This window comes from Danaus plexippus, chromosome 31, assembly GCF_018135715.1.
Source record: "Danaus plexippus chromosome 31, MEX_DaPlex, whole genome shotgun sequence".
Taxonomy (NCBI): domain Eukaryota; kingdom Metazoa; phylum Arthropoda; class Insecta; order Lepidoptera; family Nymphalidae; genus Danaus; species Danaus plexippus.
The window spans coordinates 782,869-795,504 of record NC_083558.1 but is presented as its reverse complement, the minus strand read 5'-3'; the positions used below and the strand labels follow the sequence as shown (position 1 = coordinate 795,504).

Here is a 12,636-nt window from a genome sequence, read left to right as displayed (position 1 = left end):
ATAAAATTATTTCTGAGCAGGGTGTGACGTTGTTTGCTTGCATGGTGTGCACGCTCACTGCATTATTCATTTTGACTAAAATCACTTAAAACAGCAAATTTAGGTTTGGTTAGACAAATGATATTGATATTGACGTCACGGGTCATGACTTAATGTTTTTTGATGATGAATATTTAATTTTCCAGTTGAGCTCGCCATGATTATGGACCGGCTGTATGGCGGGGTGTGCTATGCTGGGATCGACACGGACCCCGAGCTCAAGTACCCCAAGGTGATACATTCTACCACAGTTTTACCTTACACCAAAATAATACAATGCAAGGAATTTTTCAAGTATATATACAATATATTTTATTGAATATTCTGTGTTTCATCTGTAGGGTGCAGGCCGCGTGGCGTTTTCCAACCAGCAGTCTTACATAGCAGCCATCTCGGCCCGCTTCGTTCAGCTCCAGCACGGAGACATTGACAAGAGAGTGGAGGTTTGTTGACGTTTGATCTGATGACGGGTTTTCACCAAGTTGAGATGTGTCCAGGTCCCTTGTTAGGCGAGCGGGGGGTTTGGACTTTACTGAATACTTACCATGCTTTTGTCTCAAGATTGTAGTGTGAATATGAAATGCAAGAAGATTCTTCAAATCTCTTGAGATTTGGAAAAATGTGATCCAACTTGTATGGAGTTTATGATCGGCAACGGAAGTATGCTTAGATGATATTGTCATCTCGTCTCTACCTTCGTTATTGACTTTTTTTGACTAAAAACTTTGATCGCCTCTATTGTTCGATGTCCTCATGATCGTGCGCATTGTAGGTGAAGCCGTACGTGTTGGACGATCAGATGTGTGACGAGTGCGCGGGGGCGCGGTGCGGCTCTAAGTTTGCTCCGTTCTTTTGCGCCAACGTGACATGCCTCCAGGTACACTGACACACAGACACAGATAACAAATATATTAATGTCATATAATACATCGTTTCTAATGAATGTCCCAACCGGTTATTCCTCAGTATTACTGCGAGCACTGCTGGGCGACCATACACTCTCGCCCCGGGCGGGAGTTCCACAAGCCGCTGGTGAAGGAGGGCGCCGACCGACCCAGGGCCGTGCCGTTCCGCTGGTGTTAGTGCTGGCGGGTTGGGGGGAGGAGCTGGAGGTGGGAGGGGGGGGGAGGCGAGAGCGGGACGACGTTATCCGACGTTAATGTTAAGAAGAATGTATAGAGTTGAAGTACAAGAGTACGCGGCCCTCGCCGCGCCCGCCCCGGCCTGCCCGGCGCGGCGCGACGCGGCGCGGGCGAATTCGGTTTAAGCAAATGTGTATTCAAAAAGTTAGCTAGTTGTTCGTAAGACGGTCGCACGTCCCAGCGTAAGATTATATTAAGACGTAAGTGAATCACATTTCTCGATACTGTACCTGTTAGCTAGCGTGAATTTCCTATTTTTCCCCCGTTTTGTAGTTTTTGTTTGTCGGACTCGGATATTGTCTCTGGGGTGTGTGTCGCGCGCGGGCGATCCGGTCCCGGGATTGCACCGTTTGGTTCGCCGTTTTCTTTGGAGGTTTTGTTCCTAGCAACCGGGAGGCGGTAGTTGAGTACAAACGTTACCAGTTCTGGCTGTAGAGTTACTTTAGTATAAATATATTTATATATATATAATATATGATTAATGAGACCGCCGGGGTAGTGCAATAGAGGAGGGTAGTTTAGTGGTAGTTGTCGTGTCGACAGGCTCTGGCTCGGATGGATGTGTCGGTTGACTCGGCCCGTTGTTTGGGTTTGTGTGGTTTGACTGGAGGGGGGAGGGAGGCTGGCTGTGACGTCACGCGACCGACGCGAACCCGCGCATTGCATGTTTGCCGCTATAACGTGAAGTGAGCCGGCGACCTCCCCCGCCCGGGCGCGTAGTGGCGACGCTCGGGGGTGTACTTAACGGATGCCGTGTGGTATCCGCACGACCACGGACAGACTGTGCTAGCGCGTAACTTTTTGATGATTTTTTCGTGTTTTTTGTAGACGTTTTTTCCGTATAGTGATTTCGGTGTCGGGCAAGTGCCTTCGCGAGACCCCTCCCGTCTGGTTTGAACGTGTCTTGTGTGTGCACCGTTTGGTCGGCTGCGGCTGAACACGGGACCTTCGGAACCCAGAAGTCAGACTGTGTGTGTATTCCATGTTCTGGCCGTTTGGAAATTTTGATCTTATTGTTGGTCTGGGCTCGGGTGGGTTTAAGCAACGTGACTGTTGAGGGTAGGTGGCAGTTTTACTTTGACTGTTGCCATCCCTCTCGCACTGTATGATAGTGTCGATCCTAATGACGCTGTCTCTATCTACGACGGGGCGGATGTCGCCAACAGCCCAGGGTCCGTGTCCCGCCCAGCGTTTGTTCTGCATTTCTCCGCCCAACGGGTTGGAAGCGGTTAAGCGTTAAGTAGACAAATATAGTATATAGATTCTTTGCCACACTTTCGGACGTTCCCGAGTAGATGAATTATATGATACATACATAAATATATAATATGTATATATATATATATATATATTTCTCCTTAGATGTATGCACGCGAGTGCGCTAGATGGATAGTTTAGGTAAAGCAGTTTCCTCTATATAGTAGTACACGTTTGTCCGCTTTGGTTTTCGTTCGGTTTGTTGGGCGCCCCGCGTCGGTGGCGGGTCGACCGTTTCTGTCGCCCGGGACGGTGTTGCCACCGTCCGGACGGCTGCTGTCCCTGGGACGATGTAGATTACCCCGAATCCTATACTTTGTATATGTATATACGCTGAGTCGTGTTTGTGTGTCTGTTTTGTTGCTCAACTGAACGTTTAGAACTCGTTTGATGCCCCCTAGTGTTCGAGGTTGTCCCGTTTTGTATTTTTGTATTTTTATAAAAAACTATTGTCGTGAATTCGGACGTGATTTTTTACTTTGACCCCCGCGGACCGGCTCGCCCTGGGGACCGGTGGAGGGAAGTGGAGGAGACTGTGGAGGGGGGGGGGGAATATGAGGGGCGGGTGACGTCATGGGCCTGTCGAGTGAGGCGGCTCTGGTCCGCGGCGGGGCGCTATTGGTGTTTAAAAATAACCGAGTTGTTTGGGATATGCGGTCCATGTTAGCTTGCACTGTACCTTGAGGCTGGACTGGATGGTGATGGGCTCTAGCGGCGGACGCGCCGGCAGCCCTGCCGGAGGTGATCTTCCCCGGGCGGGGCTGCCGGCGGAGGCTGTCGGAATCGATTTGGTCGTTAACCGATTGGGACGGAGGAAGTTTCGTATTTTAGATTTTGAGCGTTTCCGGGCGCGCTTGTTTGTTAGTTGGGCGGGCGTCGCGCCGCCCCGCTAGTTTAGTTTGTGACGACGTTTGCGTGTCTCGTTTAGTTTCCGGTGGGGCGCTTTTTATTTCGGTTCTTTAGTTTGTAGGAGGTCGCCGGCCTGTTTGTCGGCGGCTCGTTTTGCTTGTCTTGTTTACGGCCGGGCGGCCATTGTTTGTTGTCGTTTGAAGTGTTTTTTTTTTCTTGTTTTAGATAGTAATTTTGCATATCACATCACTGCGGGGGGGCACGTTGTGTTTTTGGAGGACGTTTAGCCGTGTGGATCCTGTCCCTCGTCTGGGTGGAAGTTTTCTGGCACTTGCATGCGTATAGTAATAATATTGTTTAGAGATTTTAAATCCGCTATATTTTTATTGAATCGTCGGCGGCGGACTGACGCTAGACAAATTTTCCGCGCCGCGACCGCCCTGCGACTGTTTAGTCGCGCGTCTGTCGGGCCGCGCGGCAGTCGCAGGGCGGTCGCGGTGCCGCCCGTCTACGAGGGCTTGTAAATTTTCTCGACTAGAAATCTTAGTGAAATTATAAATTTAATAAATAGCAAAAGTGTAGGTGAATTGAAGTAATATTAATATATAGACCTAGAGTATAGCGCGGCGTTACTTCCGGACAATATTGCTTTTGTAACTCTCTGGCACTTTTTATTGGATATTTTTGTATGTACGGCGGCCACGGCGAGATGATATTTTTTTATTATATAGCGTGTATCGGATGCGGCCCGTCCGTGTATCTATCTCTGTCTCTATCTCTATCTCTGTCTCTATCTCTGTCTCTGTCTGTCTGTTATCATTTCAAATTAGATGTATATATTTTTATAGGTGGTTATTTCGTGTTGTTGTATGTACCTACGATCAGTTTTGTTGAGCGCGTGCTCTGTGACGACGCGCTCGCTGTCCGCGGCAGCTCTGCCGGCGGCCGCGTGGTGCTCGGCGGTCGTCACACGGCCAGCCGCCTGAATGATTATTAGTGTATAAAAGTGGATTTTTTTTATCTCTAGTTGTAAACGTTTGGTTCGTTTCTCGTTCGTTCACTTTGCTCCTCTGTAGTTAATGTTATCTGTGCGAGTGAGGACGGCCGCCTCGGGGTCCCAGAGACCGGTCCAGACTAGACTAGACTAGACTTGACTGAGGCTCGTCCGGTCTAGACTGGGCCGCGCGGACCAGAGGCGGGAAACGAGCGATTGTTTTTACCATTTAATAGAAATGTATTTGTAAACGAGTGTTGCCGTTATTTTATTTTTTTGTAACGTTTCGCCCCCACGTTTATTTGAAGTGCAATTAATTTTAGAACATTGTGGAAATATTAAAATGAATTTGAAACTTTTGTCCTGAGTTTTTGTGTAAGTAGCTTTGTTGTGACGGCGCGGTGTCGGCTGCCTCGGGGCCCGGGCCCGCGGAGCCGTGGAGAGCGCTAGGCGCGAGTACGACCAAAGACGAGTTACCAAAAAGGGCCAGCGATTGGTCGCGCGACTCGATTGCCGATTTTTTTTTTCTAATTTATTTTTTACACCGGTTTTTGTATTTTTTTTTATTTATATATGTAATATATATATTTAAACTATTACGACTATATGAAAATTTATATTAGCCTAGTGATTTATTTAGATAATTGTTTTTTCAGTATTTTGATAGTGTTAACTCTAGCTAGTAAGCCTCGCCGGCACGCGGCGCGTCCGGCGCCTCGGTATTGTAGTGTCACTGAATACTGAGCTTTATTATTGTATAATTTAAAGTCTAAAGTGCGGATGCAATACCTTTTTATATATTTGTATCTGACGCGCGGTAGTTTTTTTTGTTCCGTACAGCGCTGGACTCCCGGCGGTCTGCGGCGTGTTGATATTTGGTAGCCATTTTGTTTGCAGTCTTTGTTTTTGTTGTATTTTTTGCTTGTATTTATTTTTATTTATCTGTTTATTGTCTCGGTTGAGGAATATCAACATGTATCTGTATTTATTGGCCGCCGAGTCTGTAGGGTATTGTTTGGAAACTGAAAAACTTGGATTTTTATATGAATTTTATTATTATAATATGGTATTTTACTAAATATTAGTCCAATATTAAATCTTTATATGATTGTTTTATTTTTTTACCCGATATATATAGTATATATATATATATATATATAATATGTTATTTATGTATGTAGTTTTTATTGTATGTATGAATGAGATCTCATGTAACTGGCAACATCTGGTTTAGAGCCAAAAATCATTTATCACAATTTGTCGAGATTTTTTATAAAATGACGACAGAAACAGGAAAATGAAGAGAAAAATGAACAAAATGTGTATTTTTAAGTTATTGGGCTGAATTAATGTAACTTGATGCAATTTTCCAACTCGCTTTGGTTACTGGAGCCCAAGGTAACTATTTTTTTGCCTAAAGAGCGCTACACAAAGTTATGCCTTATAGTGATGTACCTAAATAAGTTCCACAGTAAATAGCTTTTCCTCGAACAGAAACATGTTTCACATAGAATGAGAAATATAAATAAAAATATCTAAATAAAATTGTTGATTAGAAAGTTTAATTATTTCTTACCTTAGACGTTTATTTGAATAGAATATTGACAAAAATATACCTCTATTATTGATTTTAATAATCTAGAGCCAGATTAAACCATATATCCGTCGGAAATTACAATAATAATATAACTCTATAAGAAATAACTATAATTAAATAATTTTTATAAGAATATTGTCAATAAAATAAAATCTTTAAATGCTTCGTGAAACGGAACATTTCGATTCGATCAAAGTCAATATGAAGTTCAACCGGTGTTTCCAAACGCTACTGACACTTGACATCCCTAGTATAGTACAATGGACAATAAATAATCGGACAACAGAAAAATAGACTTGGTTTACGTAAACAATACTCGCAACCCAAAACAAACATTGAGTAAGTGAAACCAAATGCATTCAGAATAATTTGTTTCGAACAATGGATGGCGTGATAAGGAATGACACGAGAGTAACTCTGCCAAATATCAATACGGACGTAAACACAAGTACTGTGCACTGCAAGCAATGCGAGAACACGTTTATGAATGAAAACGACTACAACGAGCACAATACAAAGAAACTATGCATAAGGAAGTTCACTTGCGGCGTCTGCGATGTCAGCTTCAAACGACGGGACCACTTGAAGCGGCACACGCTGAGTGTGCACTCCAACGTCAATTATTACACCTGCCCGATATGCTCAGAGAACTGTCTGCGGAAGGATTCACTCAAGAAACACATAAACTTATATCACTACGGAGAACCGAAGACGTTCAGCTGTCGCGAGTGCAGCTACGAGTGCAAGACGTTAGACGATTTGGATATTCACAAAAGCACACATCTATTATCAGAATGGCATTACTGCCAACATTGTAAAATGCCGTTCAAACGCAGGGATCACATGCTGAGGCACATCAAGACGCAGCATTCAAACATGTCTGCCGAGTGTCCGTTGTGCAAGCAAGTGTTTAAACGGACAGATCACGTTTCGAGACACATCCGTGAAAAACACAGACACGACATACTCAATGCACAGTAAAGATTATGACGTACTTGTATGATCTCAATTTCAAACAGCATCGTTTAAGTTATAGGAAAAAAAACTATCATAATGAAGCTTGTCTGGTTATGATGTAAATATATTATTTTTTATCGTAATCACATTTTTAATTATTTAATTTTCTGAAATATAATTTAAAGACTTTTTCTGTGACTTTCTCGAACTCATTCACATTGTTTGTGTTAACTTAAATTAGAAGAGAAATTGTTTTATAAATTAAAAAGATATTCTGCCGTCTTAATGTCTAATATAATAAGATTTTTTTTATAATTAATGAGACTGATAAAAGTTTATTAGAAAGAATCTTTAAAAAAGAGTCGTGGTGGCCTGGAGGTTAAAGGCCGCCTCTCACGTGTGAGGGCGTGGGTTCGAAACCTGGCAAGAAACAATGTGATCTTTTCCAAGTCATGTGTACTTTCTAAGAGTATTTAGACACTACTGACTGGTGGTGATTAATGCTCTAACCTTCTCCATGTGAGAAGAGGCCTTGCTCAGCAGTGGGCTCCGTTAGGCTGATGATGATGATGATGATGATAAAGAATTTCGAAATGAAATTTCATGCGTCTGTATCTTATTTATTGACATGCGGCAATGAAAACATTACAATTAAAATTACTCACAAACTCTTAAATAAATGATATTCTTATAAAAAAAATAAAATAATTTAATTTAAACATTTAGTAATACATAGAGTGAATTTTAAAGATACACCTTTCACTTATAAATAAACTCAAATACACATATGTGAATGCACAACCAACGATATGAGGGAATTTCGATTTATTATAATTTGTGAATAGATAATAATGGTTTGCTATAAATAAAATTTAAAGTTTTGCGAGACGATGACCGCTTGTTACCCTGATTGTTGATTCTTAATACATTTAATATAAAAGTACATATATTGTGTTTCAGGCACTTTTTTCTATTGTTTAAGGATGAGATTTTAGAACACTCGAAATTCTACAACTGAGAAAAATCTCACATTTTCTACTGTAAAAAAAAATTCTTAAATACATTAACCGTAATATTGTCCTCGGTGATGAAATAAATTGAGGAAAAAGTAACTTGAGAACTGTAAAAAATTTATGTAAAATGAAAACTAGCGAGCTTTATAAGAACACAATCATAACCTCTTGTGTATACGGTTCAAGTGCGTCATGAGGGACTGCTTCGCTTTGAACTTAAGTAGACAGTATTCACACTCGAAGGTTACATTCTTGTTTGTATGTTTGTTCGTCACATGTTTGGCGAGGTCGTCCTTACACGTAAACTTCTTCTGACACTTGAGGCAGGAGTTCTCAGCCAGGATCTGCTTCAACTTGATGTGTCTACGTAAACAATATCGCGACTTAAACGTGATGGCACAACTCTCGCACTTAGATTTGCTCTTTATTTGGTGATGTGTCTGACAGTGGACGTCCAAGTTGTTCTTCTTAGTGAACACCATTTGGCATTCGTTGCATTCGAAAGTCGCTTCTTGCTGTTGCGTCCTGTGATTCGACGTCATATGGCGAAAGTATTGAGTATTTTGAGTGAATTTTACTCTACAGTACTGACAGGTGTATATGTACTTCTTCTCATCTAGTAGCTGGAGCGAGTCCTCTTTCTTAATTCTGTTCGCTGGTCTCGTTATCCGAATCCTTGGACCAGTTCTTTGAGGTTTTTTATTCATAACTAAGCCTTGATTGTCACTTTATACTAATTTTATTGCATTTTTGTGAATACACGTAGGCAATTAATTTAGCTATAAGATTTCTGTCAAACTGTTTAACTATGATTTGAATCTTAAAATACTTGAATATTTAAACGGATAATTTAAAACTGTGAGATGATTTTAATATCTAAATATTTAGAAAATTTGTTTCCAATAAATACGAAACGTCAAAAAACTTAGTTGTACGTATTGCGTTCCGAAATATACTACACAGGACTTTCACTTCTGTGTTTAGTGTTTTTATAAATAAAATTTAAAAATCTGTCTAGGGTTAAGTATTTATTATTGAGTAACGTTAATTTTATTGAAAATTTTATAACTTCCATTTTATATTATTTTAAGTTATAATAAAACGGGCACAAATTCCATATTTAAGAATACAAAATTAAGAAAAAAAAGCCCCAAATTTTTTTATGTGACTAATTTTTATTTCATACATTTTGATCAAATAATTGTTTTTAATCCAATTACGTTACTTAAATTTCTCGAGCTAAAAATGTTATTGGTATAATAAACAACGTCTTAGCAAACAGCCATGAATGTATCAATGAGATAATTTTTTAACAAAAAGGCCTTTGGATCTTTTTTTTGACACAATTTTAGAAGCGTAATATACTTAGTCTAGTTTAGTAATAAATACAGTGCCTCAATTCCAATTTAGTCATAAAAAAAATAATGAATGAATCCACAATAGGAGGTAATCGTCAATTGTAGAAATATATCGTGATTATCTTAATACGTCCTTGTTTAGGAAACCTAAAGCTTTTTACCGCAGATAAGACAACATAATAACACAATATACACAAATTGTAGTATTTTAAGTTAGGGATTTGGAATCGTGAAATATTTTGCCAATGGCAACGTTATTATTTATCGGACGAATTACAATCTCAGTATTGTGTGGAGGAAAGACGAAGGGATTTGAAGTATGGGATAGAGGCTTTAATTTATTTATTATTATTACTATTGAAAGTAGACTAGATATATTTTTCAAGCACCTAGAATAACTAAAAATTTATAAATAATAATTGAAATACCTCAGTACATAGTAAATTGTTTAGGGAACTACTACAGTTTTAAGTTATTAGATTTAATAAATTTACAAACAAACCAGACAAAGGACTATAAACAAAATTCAAAAAATACTCAGCGCTGATTCGGCGAAGAATACTGTTAGGAAGAATATCGTATAAGATATAATTAGATTGTCTTTTAAAGAAATAAATAGTAGTCGATGTATCAGCTGTCATTTACTTGAATAATTAAATTATGGTAAGTCCATAATCATAAGATAAACAAAGCCGGGGCAACAAAGGAGTCAACGAAGAATCTCGTTAAAGTTATCAGTTACATAACATTACAACATTTCCTATCGATAATCGAGATTTATCTCACATCGAAAAAAATCACGTAGCAAAATTTACAAAACAATTAAAAACACGTCTTATGTTGCGGCTCACTAACTCGTAATCTAGAATACACAGCCTTCCGCTCACCGTGTAAGGAACAAAATTATCAATCACAAAAACATTGACCGCTAACGAAAACTTTGTCAATCATTTTGTTATATAAAAAAGAACCAAATATCGATTTTATGTAGTCCCGAGTTAAACTCAAAGGCATGGCGACGAGCGAATTGATAGTTTTAACCGCCATTTTCGGCGTTGTTCTGTCGCTGAATAATACTCAAATTGTGACAACCACCGAGGGTAAAGTGGAAGGAGCGTTGGACCCCAGCGGGCTGTACTACCAATATCTTGGAATAAGATACGGCTTGCCTAATAAATTTCGGGTAAGTTATGAGAGAGGAGCTTGGACAGTGGAGGTGAGCGTTTAACGCGCGTTAGATAGGGGCCTTAAACCTACACCTGGGTCTCAAAACCCAGGCACTGTTGAAGCTCCTCTCCCTGCAACGATGGACCCGACACCCGCACGGTGAATCCATGGGATGATGCGAGGTTTCGTCTCCAAAGTAACGTGTGTTATATACAGCTAAGCTATTATGTTCCAGGCGCCGTCACCGCCACCGAGTTTCACTGGTGTGTACCTGGCCAATAATCCAAATGTCCTCTGTCCTCAATTCCCAACACACGACCCTCTAGCCGCCCCCAGTGATAATGAAGACTGCCTCGTCCTCAATATCTACGTCCCTTCGTTCTTGAACAGCACCTTCCCAGTAATGGTCTTTATCCACGGAGGAGATTTCGGCATCGGTTCTGGATCCAAGAGCTTCTACGGCGCCCAATACTTGATTAGCCACGGCGTCATAGTCGTTACCTTGAACTATCGGCTAAATGCTTACGGATTCCTCAATCTGGGAATCCCTGATGCTCCCGGGAACGCTGGACTGAAGGACATTCGAGCGGCGTTGCGCTGGTTACAAGATAACATCGCAAACTTTAACGGGGATCCAGACAATGTGACACTTTTCGGTCAAGGCAGTGGAGGGCTGGCGGCTATTTATATGACCATGTCTGATACTACCCAGGGCCTCTTTCATAGAGTGATCTCACAGAGCGGCACACCGTTCGCGCCGCAGTCTTTCGATCCTCGTCCATTGAGGACGGCGAGTCAGATCGCCAAGTCCTTAGGCCTCATTAGTGAAGATCCAGATGCATTATTAAGATTGTACTCCGAAACACCAGTAGACGAAGTCGAAGAAGCTATAGCAAAGCAAATGAACGCGCGCTCAGTGTTCCTACCGTCTGTTGAAGAGATTTTTGATGATGAGGAAGCATTTTTAGTGGATTCGCCTTACAATATCTTAACCTTGGGCAAAGAACACAAGGCTTTCAATCCTGTACCAATGATAATCAGCGTGAACACGGTCGAAGGACTCACAAGCACTCTGGATTACTACACAATCACGAGTCAAATGGATAGAATCAAAAACGAAGACTTCTCAGCCCTGGACCAGAGAAGTCTGGTTGTGCCTAAAAAGGAAAGAGAGGAATTCAGGAAGACGCTCACAGAGACATACTTCACAAACATTACCTCAGACGAAGCGCTGGTTGGGGGCATCATAAACTTAAACACAGACTTCTCATACGTGGGACCTGTGTCGTTGTTCGCCGAAATGTACTCAAATAACTCAAACGTACCGATCTACCAATGTATATTTAGTTATATAGGCAACAGGAATCTAGGAAGGCTTTTAACAAACAGCAGCCTCCAAGCGACCGCGAATAGAGACGAGCTGTTCTACGTGTTTGAGCTGGAAAGACTTCCTCTTCCGATGGATGAGAATGACGCCAGGATTGTGACCTTTATGACGATGATGTGGACCAACTTCGCCAAATACGGGTGAGTAATATTAAGTAGTAATTCCTCATACTAATATTATATATATATGACTAATATTATATATTATTGTTACTATAGTACTGAGCTGATTTTGATTAAACTTTCCAATAACGTGCAGGCTCTAATTTATTATAAAATTCAGGGTACTTCCCGCGGGAACACTTATAACAGTTGTATTGTATGAAGTTACGTGACACAGGCGATAGATGGCGCTGACGGTTGATCAATATATATTGTTTTTTGTAAACTTTCTATTTTGTGAGACCGAGAAATCGGACAAAGTCGCAGCCAAAATCTAGATTAATCTAATAAGAATACCAATAAGAGTATATTTATATTAAATATGTTATGACCCCCAGCTCGCCGACCCCCGACCCCACAGCTGGTGAGTGGTTGCCTTATCCCTATAACCTTGAGATAAACCTGGAGCCCCAGTACGTGGCACCTCTAACACCAGACAGAGCCTACTTCTGGCGCCACTTCTATTATAAATACGGAGCTGAAGTCCCGAGAGAATAATTTACTTGTAGATTTAATTAATTTATTGTTATATTAATAAATATTTATATGATTATAGTACATTTTTTTTTATTAATTATATTCAAATTGCAGGTTTTTCTATTTTTGTTATTTATCATATGAGATATAGGAAAAACAAAGTTATTTTTTTTTATTTTCTATGTTTCGGAAACGAAAAGTTTGTGAGTAATTTGATTTGTAAATGTTTAAAAAAAAA

General features: G+C 40.6%; 4 protein-coding genes across 5 annotated transcripts in view; 3 read left to right on the top strand and 1 right to left on the bottom strand.

Annotated features, from left to right (window-relative positions):
- Positions 1-5,384, top strand: part of LOC116778432 (translational regulator orb2) — a 32,583-nt gene extending 27,199 nt beyond the window's left edge. For both annotated transcript variants that reach the window (XM_032672435.2, XM_032672436.2), the window contains exons 7-10: positions 186-271; positions 381-482; positions 812-916; positions 1,006-5,384. In XM_032672435.2, coding sequence (XP_032528326.2) covers positions 186-271; positions 381-482; positions 812-916; positions 1,006-1,122 — 410 coding nt within the window. In that variant the 3' untranslated portion in view covers positions 1,123-5,384. The remainder of the gene's footprint in view (positions 1-185; positions 272-380; positions 483-811; positions 917-1,005) is intronic.
- An 875-nt stretch (positions 5,385-6,259) lies between these two features.
- Positions 6,260-6,859, top strand: LOC116778286 (zinc finger protein 468-like). Its single transcript, XM_032672230.2, has one exon. The coding sequence runs from the start codon at positions 6,260-6,262 to the stop codon at positions 6,857-6,859; it is 600 nt and encodes a 199-aa protein (XP_032528121.1).
- Positions 6,860-7,434: 575 nt separating this feature from the next.
- LOC116778524 (zinc finger protein 26-like) lies at positions 7,435-8,786 on the bottom strand. Its single transcript, XM_032672550.2, has one exon. It carries the CDS (start codon positions 8,553-8,555, stop codon positions 8,007-8,009), a length of 549 nt encoding a protein of 182 aa, XP_032528441.2. The 5' UTR covers positions 8,556-8,786; the 3' UTR covers positions 7,435-8,006.
- A 1,432-nt stretch (positions 8,787-10,218) lies between these two features.
- Positions 10,219-12,423, top strand: LOC116778430 (acetylcholinesterase-like). Its single transcript, XM_032672433.2, has 3 exons — positions 10,219-10,389; positions 10,609-11,900; positions 12,260-12,423. The coding sequence occupies exons 1-3, from the start codon at positions 10,219-10,221 to the stop codon at positions 12,417-12,419; spliced, it is 1,623 nt and encodes a 540-aa protein (XP_032528324.2). The 3' UTR covers positions 12,420-12,423.
- The last annotated feature ends 213 nt before the right edge of the window (positions 12,424-12,636 follow it).

Coding starts and splice junctions, on each gene's coding strand:
- LOC116778286 (XM_032672230.2), top strand. CDS start 6,260: ATGGATGGCGTGATAAGGAATGACACGAGAGTAACTCTGCCAAATATC.
- LOC116778430 (XM_032672433.2), top strand. CDS start 10,219: ATGGCGACGAGCGAATTGATAGTTTTAACCGCCATTTTCGGCGTTGTT. Junction 10,390..10,608: donor GCTTGCCTAATAAATTTCGG/GTAAGTTATGAG, acceptor ATTATGTTCCAG/GCGCCGTCACCGCCACCGAG. Junction 11,901..12,259: donor ACCAACTTCGCCAAATACGG/GTGAGTAATATT, acceptor TATGACCCCCAG/CTCGCCGACCCCCGACCCCA.
- LOC116778524 (XM_032672550.2), bottom strand. CDS start 8,555: ATGAATAAAAAACCTCAAAGAACTGGTCCAAGGATTCGGATAACGAGA.